The sequence below is a fragment of the Lolium rigidum genome, chromosome 1, assembly GCF_022539505.1.
Source record: "Lolium rigidum isolate FL_2022 chromosome 1, APGP_CSIRO_Lrig_0.1, whole genome shotgun sequence".
Taxonomy (NCBI): domain Eukaryota; kingdom Viridiplantae; phylum Streptophyta; class Magnoliopsida; order Poales; family Poaceae; genus Lolium; species Lolium rigidum.
The window spans coordinates 9,887,203-9,901,754 of NC_061508.1; the positions used below are offsets into that span (position 1 = coordinate 9,887,203).

General features: G+C 42.6%; 2 protein-coding genes across 2 annotated transcripts; one reads left to right on the forward strand and one right to left on the reverse strand.

The window, feature by feature from the left end:
* Positions 1 to 603: 603 nt before the first annotated feature.
* On the forward strand, positions 604 to 10,046 carry LOC124684884 (protein ENHANCED DISEASE RESISTANCE 2-like). The gene is made up of 22 exons (XM_047219145.1): positions 604 to 734; positions 1,632 to 1,706; positions 2,683 to 2,736; positions 4,570 to 4,635; positions 4,911 to 5,008; positions 5,082 to 5,140; positions 5,234 to 5,350; positions 5,448 to 5,488; positions 5,590 to 5,690; positions 5,766 to 5,861; positions 6,486 to 6,550; positions 6,620 to 6,691; positions 6,773 to 6,928; positions 7,069 to 7,289; positions 7,379 to 7,418; positions 7,532 to 7,665; positions 7,746 to 7,847; positions 8,507 to 8,551; positions 8,943 to 9,083; positions 9,161 to 9,256; positions 9,389 to 9,490; positions 9,574 to 10,046. The coding sequence occupies exons 1-22, from the start codon at positions 624 to 626 to the stop codon at positions 9,685 to 9,687; spliced, it is 2,106 nt and encodes a 701-aa protein (XP_047075101.1). The 5' UTR covers positions 604 to 623; the 3' UTR covers positions 9,688 to 10,046.
* A 706-nt stretch (positions 10,047 to 10,752) lies between these two features.
* On the reverse strand, positions 10,753 to 13,348 carry LOC124667294 (multiple organellar RNA editing factor 2, chloroplastic-like). The gene is made up of 4 exons (XM_047204601.1): positions 12,959 to 13,348; positions 12,749 to 12,846; positions 12,596 to 12,661; positions 10,753 to 11,193 (listed from the first exon to the last, which is right to left on the reverse strand). The coding sequence occupies exons 1-4, from the start codon at positions 13,333 to 13,335 to the stop codon at positions 11,048 to 11,050; spliced, it is 687 nt and encodes a 228-aa protein (XP_047060557.1). The 5' UTR covers positions 13,336 to 13,348; the 3' UTR covers positions 10,753 to 11,047.
* Between the last annotated feature and the right edge of the window lie 1,204 nt (positions 13,349 to 14,552).

Consider the following 14,552-nt stretch of genomic DNA (forward strand, 5'->3'; position numbering starts at 1 on the left):
GTGTTGATATGCTCATTAGTACACCTCCGTTCCAATTTAATCGGCACAGAGTGTTAGCAATCCGCGTTGATTAAATCAGAGTACAGTAATTTAGGAATGAGAACGACTAATTAGAGTTAAACAGGAGGTCCAGCGACGAAAACAGCAAAAGCACAACCATAACCGGAAACAAGCTAATTGATTAATGAATAAACAATTTAGCAGCTTTACAATAATTAACCTGCATTTATTTATCTAGCTAGCTATCTCCCCTGGATTTACGAAAAAACAAACAAACTCTGGCCCCCATCTCCCTCCACCTCGAAACCCTCCCCCTCTGCTCCTCCGCCGCGCCTCGCCGGACTCCGGCAGCCGCGCCATTCGCTTGGCCCCGCACTCCCCACTCCAGGGATCCTCTCCCACTTCCCCTGCTGAGGGGAATGTCCTCTTGACGAGACCGACGCGCGCCGCGTCGACCGAGCATGATGAGCTCGTCGGCTTCAAGGAGGAGCGGCGAACTCGGGCGGACCAGCGGAGCGGAGGCTCCTCCGAGGCCTTCCCCGCTCCCAACCCCGTCCGCGGCCGCCAAGGCGCGGAGCGGGGAGCTGCCGACGGGCGGCGCGGCGGTGCGGCACGAGGGGTGGATGGTGCGGTACGGGCGGCGCAAGATCGGGCGGTCCTTCTTCCACAGCCGCTACTTCGTGCTCGACAACAGGCTGCTCGCCTACTTCAAGAAGCAGCCCAGGGACAACATGGTAGGCAACTCATAGCTAGCAGCAGCCAGTACTACATGCTATTTTTTCAGAGTCGCGATCCGCTTGGCACGGAGAGTTTCCGTTGCTCCCCTGCTAACAGTCGGCGAGTTTTTTAGCGCGGGCTATCCTCAACGGTGGTGCGTTTCGACCAATTTTGGTAGAGCGGAGTGGACGATCGGAGGATTCCTTTGGCTGCTGTTCTAGTTGGGGTAATTGACTTCGGAGATCAGATTGCTAATTGAGCAGTTCGTTATTTCCGAGGGAGCATATGTGCATAGACTCAGGGAATTCTCTTGTTCATTTTGATTTCCAAGTGATTTGACTAGATACAGATTTGTGGAACTGAGCCAGGATCTGCTGAATCTAATGTTTCTTCGTGTAGTGAGAATCAGATGAGACGGTACCAACTCTGATGTAGAGCTGATTTGGTTATTAGTGTTTACAAGCTTTTGTGGTACCGGGGGTGTTGACCATTTGGATTATTGGATGTGTTTAATTGAGTCTTGGGAGTGCTAACGAATGCCAGACTTGCTAATCAGTGGTTTTTTCTGTTTTTCCTTGTCAATCATGTAAGCAACTTGTTTGATCTGCCTGGGCCTATTTTAGTGTCCCAATAATTGAGAGTAGTTTTTTCTTTTAAGCTGGTTTCCCTACATGGACAGCACATAGATGGGAGTAAGAAATAAGTATGATTTGGAACAATTTTCTCCGTTTTTGTGTGACCTAGGAAGTTTAATTTAGCTGCATTCCGGTCCTCTTTGTTGGAGCCTTAGCAAGAGGTTTGGAATGCCATAAAAAAACATGACAATTTCGTACCAGTACATTGTTTAGGTGTAATATTCTGCTACAGGAGCATTGCTTGTATTTAACTCTGTTGCAAATCTTGTGGATGTGCAGGTGCCACTCAAGTCTCTTCTAGTAGATGGGAATTGCAGAGTGGAGGACAGAGGGCTTAAAACACATCATGGACAAGTAAGTTTGCTCCATTTTGTTTACTTCATTGTATCCTTACTTCTGAGGATTCTACCTCTTAGCAGGGCATGTTTTTATTTTTATTTTAGATTGGGTTTTGTACTACCTCTGTCTATAAATAGACGTCTGAGATTTGTATAAATCTGGATGTATTTAAACGCTATTTAGTGTCTAGATACATCCAGATTTAAACAAACCTTAGACATCTATTAATAGACGGAGGGAGTATTAATTATGAGACATAGTTTGCATTACAATCGCGCCGAGTCAGTGCCAGTACACAGGCTGGTACTGCACCATGCATAATCCCAGAACACCTCTGACTAAGATCAACGACAGCATGGGCCATTTCGTTTCCTTTGCATGAGATCTCACAGCTTTTTAAAACTGAAGGCTCCAAGATCTTGGCTTTAATTAAATTAATAAAGCCACAACCGCCCACAAGTGTTACAACATCCTGCTGGCGTTACCAGCTAGACGATACAAGCAGAAAGCACAACAGCAAGAGCACACAAGATGCGGGAAGACAAGCAAAGCTAACCTAGCCTACTTTTTAAAAAAAATCTTCACAACTTTGATATCTGGTAGGTCATACAGAAGAAGCTTGATTTCTCTGATCACCCTGGACACTTGCAATCCGGCAGGAGTATTGCTAAGAGGCGCATAGTGCAACATGTATTTCACTTACACACATATCATAGTTACATTGAAGCTGTTTTGTCAACAGGTAAACCATACAAAGTGAACACACATCTTATCAAATTGGGAAATTTAAACTGGTACTATATTGTGCCTACTTTGAAACAGTTGATCAACGTAGAAAACTCAGCTGATATTGATATAAGGTTAATATATCAGTATTCCAGCATGTGCATGAATGTGATGTGTGCTCCAAATTTACAGTCATTTAAACATTTACTTGAATTTTGAAATTTTACTCATTATATTGCTCTCATCTCCTGTCAAAACTTCGCAGATGGTTTATGTTCTGTGTGTTTACAACAAGAAAGAAAAGGACAATCCAATCACGGTAAGTTACAATGCTGAGCCCTTCATTGTTATCAGAATTTAGAACCATCTGTCTGACTATATCCATATTAATTCATGTGCGTTTACCTACGTTTGGCAGACATTTTTCTTTGATAGACATTGGTGTTGCTGCAATATACTGCATAGGAAAATAGGAAGGCTGTAAAACCATTTTTTTTCTCTCCTTTAAGTATAGTTTAGTTGCAAATAGCCTCATGTAGGTCTGCTTTTTATATTGAACTAGTTGATACCCCGCGTGTTGCTACGGGAATAAAAGATGCTTTTGCTATATGCAAGAAATATCACGAGTTGGGTTGCATGCACTTCGCGAGAAAAAACTCGTGCCTGCATGGTCATGCAGATGATAGGGGATGCTTGAGTGGATATTATACATGTGCAACTACCAAACATTAAAGTTGCATGCCCTTTGCCAGAAAAAAGTTTCATGTTTGGTCATGCCACATTAAAGTTGCTTTTTTTAATAGTAAAAACCTGGTTCATGCATGGTCATGCGGGCTGACTGGTGACGTGGATGCTTTGCACATGAAGTTTAATTTATAAATAATATAGATTATGATGATGCAAACAACATCGTGAAATAATTGAAGGGCAAACTATTGCACACGTCGTGGTAAATGCATAATGATCTAACGTTATATACGTAAATTCTGCAAACGCTGAAAGATATATTTTTCGACAATGATATAAATTAGTAAAAGTAGAACAGAAGATAAATCGTGGCAAGAAACATAATCAAAGACAAATAGAAAAGATCTGTAATTGCAAACCTGCAAAAAAAAATTGCAGTTCAATACCGATACTACACATGGTTTTCTCTTGCATGACCTGGTCAACATTACTAAGGTACATACACCACCCATGGAGAGAGAGGAAGAACACCTAGTGAAAGAAAACCTTGAGAAATTTCCAGCGCTGGAATGGATGTGTGTATGAAACTTTCGTGGTCCTGATGTCGTCACCAGGAAATAAAAGCCGGCTGGCAACGAATGTAATCACCCTTGTGTAAGAAGCCGCATAGGTATACCAATCATGTCACCAAGAGGATGACTTGACTTCTAACATGTGATGCAAATGACACCCTGGCAATAGAGATATATAAGAGGATACAAAGCAGATGAAAGGTTGGAGAAGAGATGGGGAAGGAGAGGAAGCAAAGCATATGGGATCAAGGATTGGGTGGTTTCCTCGTATGCTGACAGCAGTTCAGGATTGGACGTTTTGGGTGAACGTGAGCATAGCCACGGAAAAGTTAATAAAAAGGGAAGGGGAAGTGGATCGGCTTATCCGTTATGGAAGTAGTGGAGGAGGAAAAGTTAACCGATGTTTAATTGATTGCAGATTGAGTGCATGATACTCCGGTTACCAATTAAGAGGGACCTTGAATGAAATCTCAAGCAGCGCACGGGTAGGAAATAGTAGGCGTGTGATTCAGTGATTGAGGGTGCCATCCGACTGATATCTGAAGACCATAAATTTGAAATTCAACGGATATGAACAACTGGGATGATGTGGCTGCATGATGATTGAGCTTGCAAACATTAAATGCATCTTAGTGGGGATTAACTTTATAGACAAGGTTGCCACTGATGTAGCTTTTCAAAATGGGACTTAGTATTGCCTCTGTTTGATAATTAAGTGACGTTATGCAATTTTTGTGCTAGAGTTTGGCAATTTCGATATTATGTGCCATGTAATCCCCCTTTTTTTGCAACCTTCCGAGTTCTGTCTAGTCTTCTGAGTCGACTATTTCTGTCTCATATGGTAACCTGTTTGATATTACTGATCGTTCATGTCCCTATCATTCTTCAACCAGATGGGTGCACATAATATTGAGGATGCCCTGGTGTGGAAAAAGAAGATAGAGCTCCTTATTGATCAGGTATTCAGGTGTTATAAGTCTGACACACTGTAACTGAGCGAATAACATTTAGTTAGCTAGACTATAAATACACTCCATTGTTCTCCCATCCTAGATTTCATGAAATACTATCAGCATATAATTTTAGGAGTTTGGTATGGCAGCAACGGAAATGTACTAAGTTACCTAGTGGATGTTTTCCTGGACCTCCAGAAGAACTCAGTGTCAAAATGTGTAGAACTACAAGATACATGTCCATATCATATACTATTCTGATAAACATCTTCATTATGCAGCAACAGGACACTATGACAGCTAGAAATCGTAAAGCTTTTGCTTCACTGGACTTTGACATGGATCTTGGAGCACTTCCATTCTCTGACCATGATAGTGGGCAAGTGAAGCTTCAAGTTATAATTGCAGATTAGTTCTTGTGGTTAATAACTGGAAATGATATTCTATTGTAGACCTGAAGACGAAGAGGAGCCCCGTCCCATGCTGCTTCGCAGGACAACTATAGGGAAGGGTAGGAAGTTTGGTTACACAATTTTTCAGCAAAAACTGTTTATTATTTTATATTGAGGATTATGACTTCTAAATATGCCATTTCTTCATTTAGGCATTCCTGATTCTGTACATGACTGGACCAAAGAGCATGATGTTGGTCTGTCAAATCAGAGCGACACCAATCAATCTAATTCTAGAAAGAATTGGCGGCTGCTTAGATGCCAGAATGGCAAGTTTAAGTCCTTTATATAGATCTGTAACATCAGTAAGAGACTGTACTTGGTTCACGTGGAGTTATAATTAGTATCTTGTTTTTTCATCGGCAGGGCTGCGCATCTTTGAAGAACTGGTGGAGGTCGAATACCTTGTAAGTACTTTCTGTTATGCCTATTTAATGTTGGAGAGATGCTGAAGCCTTGCTAATTGATACCGAGTGGACATATTTATAATTTTTTATGTTGTGTGCAGGCAAGAAGCTGCAGCCGAGCAATGAGGGCTGTTGGTGTCGTGGAAGCCACATGTGAGGCTATTTTTGGGCTGATAATGAGTATGGATGTAACAAGATATGAGTAAGTGTATATTGTTTATTATCTGTGTGTTTATATATGTATATTGATCTAGGTTTTCTTTTCATTCAAATGTAGGTGGGATTGTAGCTTCCAGTATGGGAGTTTAGTTGAAGAGGTTGATGGTCACACTGCTATACTATACCATCGGCTGCAGCTGAACTGGTGTTCAATGTAAGTTACCTTTTTGTTGTGTCAACAACTTGTGTGATGATCGAATTGCAAGTCTCATTACTTGTGCTGGCTTGCTGCTACAACTTGCAAGTCCTATTGAAATAACAGGAGAGGATTCTTCAAAAACAAAACAAGGGAATGATAGGCTAGATAACGCTGACAAGTCAATGAACTATCTGAGCACAGACTTGACTCGTTTCTACTTCAGTTCAGGACTTTAAAATTTGTCATATGGTCATACACTGTAGCATTGTAAAATTAGCATTATCTGGTCTCAGTAGAAATCCTGTATTCTTTCAGCAGCAATGCTGTATAGCATCGAATAGGTATGTTTGTCCATGCTTAAGCCTGCTGCGCAAAACCAAAAGTTGAATGAATGACATCCAAGTATAACCAACTTACTGGAGTAGCTCCAGAGAGGGAGGAGTGCTGGCAGGAAGGCGTGAGATTTTAAATATACCACATGCAGAGAATGGGTGACTGATCTGCTTACTTGGATAGGCAATTATAAAGCTGCATGCCTGCATGGTAGCCCCATAAAGCTGTGGATTTGAAAGATTCAATATAGAAATTACAATGCATTACCTCAGACTTTCCACCTAGTGTAAACAATTGAACCTGCAGGGTTGTCTGGCCTCGAGATCTTTGTTATGTACGGTATTGGCGGCGCAACGATGATGGAAGTTATGGTAAGCTCTTGAATGATTTTATTTCTGGTTACATCATCCGCTTAAAGTGCTTTGTGTTTAAACTTGCAGTTGTTCTGTTTCGATCTACTGAACATCAGAACTGTGGCCCACAACCAGGATTTACAAGGGCTTCTATTGAAAGTAATTTTGCCTTCTGTTTATCGGACACCCTACTATTCTTCAGATAATTTTTAAAAAGTTTTGAACTTCGCATTAGTTCAGGTGGAGGTTTCAAGATCACTCCTCTCAAATCTGTGAATGGGAGACCTCGCACTCAAGTTCAACACCTTATGCAAATTGATCTAAAGGGATGGGGCGTGAATTATGTCACATCATTCCAGTACCACTCTTTGCTGCAGATGCTGAACTGTGTTGCTGGTACGTAGTACAGACAACTATTCTAACTTGTTATGGCATGAATTGATTATCTGTAAACAAAAATTGGTTGTACCTGCTCAATATTCCTTTTCATTAATAGTTTGTGACCGTGATTGTTTGACATTTGCATCTATTTCCAGGATTGCGTGAATACTTTTCTCAAACTGATGACATTCATATAGTTCCGAGGATTCCTGTGATGAGTACTATGACTAATGTGGCCTCGGTTAAAAAGAATCAGAAACATCAAGAAGCTGACTTGAAGACCAAACAAGCAGATTCAGCTAACGAAAATTCGGATATGATAGATGATGAGTCAGAAGAAGAAGATGATTATCAAGTTCCCGAAGCTGGCTTGGAGGTAGTAACCCTAGACTAGAGCCATTCCTTGGTTTGCAAGAAGTTACGTTTGATTTGCTACACTAAAATCTCATTCCAATTGATTTCCAGGAAGACAGCACCAAATTTGACGGTGACACGAAGTCCTCTGGTTCGTTTCTTGTCTAACTACGTCTTGGCATCTTGTATTCTAACACTTGTACACGTTACCTATATGATAAGTCAATTCTAATGTCATGCATTTTTATATATTGGGTGATCCAGATCCGATTGATTTGTCTTGCTTTTCGGGCACTATCCGTCACGATGGAAATGAGAAAAGTCGTAACTGTTGGGCAGTACCTGATAGCAAGATCTTCAAAGTTCGTAGCAAGAACTTCTCACATGACAAATCAAAGGTCTAAACCTTCAACATGCTTTCTTGTTTTTGAAGATAGCAGGTTATCAAGACCTTATCATGTTGTTATTTGACTTGCAGGTATCTGCAGGGAAGTACCTTATGGAGTTTGTCGCAGCTGACTGGTTTAAGGACACCAAACGTATGGATCATGTTGCCAATCGTAAAGGATGTGCTGCTCAGGTAAATAGTTTCTTATGATTGATTGGCTGTAGAGTGTCTCGCTGGACTTGTTTTTGTAATTAGCAACATGGTCGTGTGAACACATGAAACACCATTGCAAACCAGCATTTGGAATACTTTAAATTACTTTTTTTTTTTGCAAGAATACTGGTAAATACATAAATCATTCGTTTTCTCTGTTTTTTTTAAATCCCAAGCTATCATTTTCTTCCGTTCCTATAATCTTATTGAGTATTAGAAGTTTGATATAGTTTTTGGAACCATAGAAGATTGATATAGTTGTACTCTCTACCAGTAGCTAGCTCTATGATCGGGTAGTTTTCTCTTATCATGTGAGGAGTAATAATCTGTAGTCTGATCTACATGTTAGGGTCTGAATTGATGACAGGATTGTCTGATCGGTTTTTAAATTGGATGTTGTTATAGTCTTAGACTAGAGCTGGCACAGTGAAATCTATGTCACTTGCCACTATCCTATGGTCAAGAAGGTTGTAGAGAATCATAGAGATGGAGTGACCAGGGATATCTTGTAATTATGTTATTATACTGGATATTAGTGGAAGTGGGTACCACTGAAGATTTATTGCCTGCCTGCATGAACTGAAAAGAGGTCCTAACTAACCCATGTATTGATGTTGACTGAACCTTTACTACTGTAGGTTGCTGCTGAGAAGGGGATGTTCAGCTTTGTTGTGAACATACAAGTAAGCTCGTGTTCTGTTACTCCATCTGTTTTTTTCTTACAGAAAGGCAACCATACTCAGTACATAAATTATCAGTCACTTCCATTTGCACTATAATTTTTGGAACTCTTTGTCATGACTTTGGCAAAATCCTAATCGGGAATCTGCATTTGCTCTTTTAGCAATCCTATTTTGAATAGTCTCATAAAACACTGAAATGGGGCAACAGATGCAAAGTACTGCTATGCAACTGTTGTATGGTTAACATCATATGATGCATGGTTATAACTTCTATTTGTTGATAATCATTGTGCCCTCTGAAAAAATAATTCTCATGCCTTTTCCTCCCAAGTACCTGTTGGCGCTTCTTTTCCGTCTTCTGGCCATGTTTTAAGTCAATAACCTTTTGCAGATTCCTGGATCAAGTCATTACAGTTTGGTCCTCTACTTTGTAACAAAATCCTTAAAGAAAGGATCGCTCTTGCAGCGTTTTGCTGATGGTGACGATGATTTCCGAAACAGCAGATTGAAGCTTATCCCATCTGTTCCAAAGGTGTTATTTTGTAATGCACAGTCGTTTCGAATGTATGGCTGTTAACTTCTCTCACTCTGCTATATTGACTTTGTCAGGGATCTTGGATAGTGCGGCAAAGTGTTGGAAGTACCCCTTGCTTGTTGGGAAAGGCTGTTGATTGCAGCTATATCCGTGGTCCAGAGTACATGGAAGTAAGACACTAATTATGCTCACAACAATAGTTCTTTTCGCTGAACAATATCAAAGTACATTGCAGATGGGATAGTTGAATTTATAACCAAGGCATAAACACTGCATTTTTCTGGTCATCCCTTCTTCTGCAGGTAGATGTTGACATTGGATCCTCGGCAGTAGCCAATGGGGTTCTGGGTTTGGTCTTTGGTGTAGTTACCAGTTTAGTAGTCGACATGGCTTTTCTCATACAGGTAAAAACACCTGCATCATAGTTGCAAGTCTCCAAGATTCCACTTTGAAAGATTTATTTCCTTGACTATTGTTACACCTGCAGGCAAACACATATGACGAGCTCCCGGAGCAACTCCTAGGCGCTGCAAGGTTCTCTCACATTGAACCCTCCGCAGCAGTTGTTCCTGTGCTTGATGAGGCCTCGGCCAGGGAGTGAAAATCATTTGTGCAGATTCTTTAATTCTTTCCTCAAACTCCTCCCTCCATCTGTCGAGCCGCTGCAGCAATTTGCAGTTTGTAAAGCATCATTGGTGAAGTCCATATGGCAGCAGGGGCACCTGCAACTTCATACAATTTTTTGTTCTCATTGGCCTATCGTTTCCGTTCACATCAATCAGTTGCTACTAGTAGGTAGGTGTTGGTTCGGTACTAGTACATGTGTGTACAACTGTACATACGGATACTGCAGACCTAGCTTGACTGTCATTTCTTGCTATACTTCTTCTGTGAAGTGTCGTATTGTATACATGTAACAGTACATTATATACATCATTTTGCAAAGAAATGTTTTATTTATTGCTTCAGTCCCTGTGAACTGTTGTGGACTTTGGGAATTTCAGTGTTCCTACAAGAAAGAGGAGTTGAACTGTAAGGTATGAATTTGTGTTCGTGAAATCGGTTACTCGAGTGGTTCCTGGAGGTTTTGCCAGGATTTGTTTTCTGTTATTCTCACATTATTCCTCTGTTTTGTTTTTTCTTGTTGGGCATATGTTGGGTTTCTGTATTTTGTGGCTTCTCATTTTCTCTCATAGTATAACGTGTCATCTCATGTTTCCCCCATAAGAGCATGTACAATAGTAGAATAGTATAGAAGTTCCTTCTTAGTCCACCAGGTCATCTACGGAGTACATTCTGTATAATATGTTGAGAACTGATTAAATTTTAACACGAATACATTGTGTTAATTTAAGGAAAGGCATGGTGCAATATAGAGAATAATTCTCAAGATCATCATTTAATTAAGAAAAGACAACTTTTCTTTCTTTATTCTCCCCTCCAATTAACAAAAATCTAACATGGGGCATGCCCTGCATACTTGGAAAAACGTATAAACTCTGACTAAGGTTTCATGTTTGGAATGTCTGAAAGGCTGAAACTTCACTCACATGCAGAAATCAACATCCACATAGAATGGGAAAAAATTGTAAGGGCTGGATGCATGAAACCTTTACAGCCCAGTCTCATTTTCTAAGCGCTTGAATCAACTATCAAACAATCCATATCACCAAGAACTTCACTAGAGTTGCATAATTCGAAGATCAAACCAGATTTACAAGTGCACAAGGCTGCAGCGTTGACAGTAAGGATGCACTTCAAGGAATTTCCAGGCTGTATCTAATAACTAGTAGAGGACGATACGTGATGCAGGATCACTAACATGACGAAAAGAAACACCTTGTGTTGGCATACAGTAAATATGCAGTTTTTCTATTCCATGGATGATATTTATCCTTTTGATTTGCATGGGGAAACCGCCACGGTTTGTTATTGAGTCTTCATCTGATCACCTCTGGTCATCACCTTTGTTGGTTCTCCCTCCTTCGTGCGTAGCGGGTTCTGTCATTGTACCTAGGCCTGTCTGATGCCCTCTGCGGCACAGGTTCCACCCTTCTCTGTCTCTCTGGAGATCTCTGAACGATCTCTCCGTTGACAAAAAGCTCAGCTGCAAACCAAATACATCAAAGATCATGAATACATTACATTTAGAAGGGTAATCTACATAACCTAGGTCAATCCAAAGACACTGAAATGTTATACAGGCAGCTAGACAGAAACATAATGGCCGTGAATGCATCACTCAATAGCTACAATATACAAAAGTGACAACCAATATCGAAGATTTTCTTCAAATCGATTAACATTAAAAGAAAAGGAACTGCTGAAATTAACGAAGTACATAAATAACTGAACTATAACCCCCTGGAGCCACAGCCCACAACAAAAGTACAACAACATATGTTGAAGGCTTTACCACTTTGCAAGGTGAACTGCAGTACAAGTTTGTTGAAGGCTGGCCACTAATTCAACTCAAAACAGATAAAAGGGGAAGTGAACATGTCATCATTGTCTCATCTCCACTGATCAGAACCCCATTTTGCCAAGGTGCTGAACAGTTGGAGAAACATTTGATATTAGTCCATTAGCATTCAAAGCAAGACATTGCCAACTAGGCTTCACCGCTTTGCCAAGATGGACTACCAAGACAAGTTTGTAAAATGTAAAGAATGTCACTGAACATTCTAAAAAAATACCTTGAAAGAAGCAACCCCCAAGAGAAGGTGAATGTGCTACCAATGTCTCATCTCTAAAGATCAAAACCTCATCGTACTGAGGAGCTGAACCGTTTTCTTAATACATTAACATTCACATCAGAACACTGCCTTTTAAGATGTTACAACTTTACCAAGATGGAATAAAAACCCTTCGTAGAGAATGACCACTAGTTAAACTCAAAAGAGGTCAAAAGGTTGTAGATGAGTTATGTAATGTTTCATCTGCACTGATCAAAACCCCCATATTGCCAAGGTGCTGAACAGTAGAGAGACATTTTTCTTAGTCCATTAGCATTCAAAGCAAGAAATTGCCTGGTAGGCTTCCCAGCTTTGCCAAGATGGACTGCGGAACTATTTTTGTAAGGAATGGTCATTGGCCAATAGTCCAAAATAGATTAATGCCATCAAATAAGAAACACCCAGTACATTTGCTAATTTTCTGAAGTCCACTGATCTGAACGACAGTTTTACAAGGTGCGAATCCGTTCTAGAGACATTAGCTTTGCCAATATGGACTATAGCATTAGTGGTTAGTTCTTGGTCTGAAGAAAAGTTGTTGTGATGAACTGATATCCTAGCCATACACTCCCATTTTAGAGGTACGCCTAAAAGAGACTTGGGCATCATATTGGCAGTTGCAATGGGGGACATTGCACATACATGTATATACAATTCCAAAATTGTTTTTCTATGCTACAAGTAATCATATGGAAAACCTAGGAATGCCATAGATATGACAAAATGAACTGGTCTCCTGAAGGAAATCTGTAGTGATTGAGGGAAAACACCTACCTCCATAGTCCTTGTGCTCAGGGTCAACATATGAATCAGGTAGCACAAACAGAACACCAGGAATGCCTGCAAACATATCAAAAGGTGCATTAGATGTACTCCTCTGCTGAAGAACAAGCGGGCAATCCCTGGTGCGGAGACAGGAGAACAAACCTTCCAGTTTGTTAGATGTCTCCTCGTCGATCTCGCACCCGAAACCGAAGTACCGCTCACACGAGACATTGTAAATCTTCTTCTTGGCCTCCTCCTCGCTGCATCATGGATAAGGCAAGCCGGCGCGAGAGTTAGCAATAGAACTGAAGTGCCATGTCTCACAAAAATCATGCGTGCCACAGAAATGAGGGGAAGCTGGCAGAGGCGCACCTTCCGAGGACCTTGGAGAGGGTCTGGACGTAGCAGTCGATCATCTGCTGCTTGGAGGCGCCCTCCCCGCCGGGCTTGTCCATGACGATGAGCCAGTGCTCGTAGTCGCACCCGGGGAACAGCGGCGCCATCTCCGTCGGCGCGCGGTCGCCCCCGCCGCCGGATCGCGTCGGGGAGTACCCGTCGCCGCCCGGGCGCCGCGCCATCCCGCGGAGGAAGCCGAGGCGGGAGGCGACGGCCGCGAGCGCCGCCGGGCGCAGCAGCGGCTCGTGAGGCGCCGCCGCCGCACGGCGGAGGAAGGTGGAGATAGAGGTGGAGGGCGCGCGTCGGGAGAGGAGCCTCCGGGCTCCGGCGGCTGCGGCGGCGGCGGCGGCCATCTGCGTAAAACCCTAGCGGCGGCGGCGGCACTGCGTATGGGGAGAAGGATGCGGCTCTGTGCGTGTGTGACGGTCCAGAACTACGCAAATCAATTTAAGTAAATAATAATCCCACAGGCCCATCCAGAATGCATGTTTTTTTTAGGCAGAGCCGCAGAATGCTCCATGACACATAACCAGAGGATTTTTTTTTCATCGTATTTTCAAGTGCAGTTTGCAATTTAGATTATTATTATTATTATGCTCTATATGTTTGGGGCCAGGTCAAGAAAGAAACATTAGATTAACATTCTTATGCTCTATATTTTGGGGCCAAGTCAAGAAACTAAAATGTCAGATAAAACTTAGGTATACTGAGAACATTGCGATGTTAGGGATCTACATCGGAGTTTCCAACTTTCCCCTCTCATGAACAGTACCCGTGAGAGGCGAAGGAAAGGGCGCCGAGATCCCTTGCTCCGCCGACGGCCGGATCGCCGGTCGTCTCCCTCTCCGGCTGTCCTTGTGGCGGCGGGAGGGTGGAGGGGCCGTCGATCTGTGCCCGAGGCTTGTAGATAGTAGGGTAAGGCTCCCCATCGGCGATGTGGAATAAGGTTGCCGGAGCTTCTTCCCCATCACGGCGAGGCCTTGTCTGGCGGATCCGTGAAGCTTCTGGCTTTTGGTTCCCTCAGATCCGTCGATCTGGTGGGAGGTGGTGCTCTGGGCGTGGTCATCGGCGCGAAGACGACGACCTCCCTGTGGAGCTTTTGTTCCCTGTTCCTCTCTTCGTCGCGGTCGGCTGCGCTCTGGCCTTCTTGCGGAGGATATGGGGGAGGTGCGTCCTGGCTCCAGCAATCCTCGCCGGTTGCTGTGGGCGTCTGCTCAGGAGCGAGCCCGGATCTGGCGGAGGTTCACCGGTGAAGACTTTGAAGACGGCGGCTTCCCCTTTGATGCGTAGGGCTCTTGAAGCCCCTTTCTGGAAGGACTTCCGGCTGCTTGCCGATGCAAAGCTCCCCGGAGCGAAGATGGCGGCGGCGTGCCTTCCATGCGAGTCGACGGCGGCGGGGGCCGGCTCTCCCAAGGACTATGTTGTTTTTTTCTTTCTCAGGGTGTTTGTAACCGGTGATTTCTCTTAATAAATCTGGGATTTTGGATCAAAAAAAAACATTGCGATGTTAATTCTTGGAAGGTCAGAATATGATATACTAAGAATTCTCAGATACGAGAATTCTAGGATT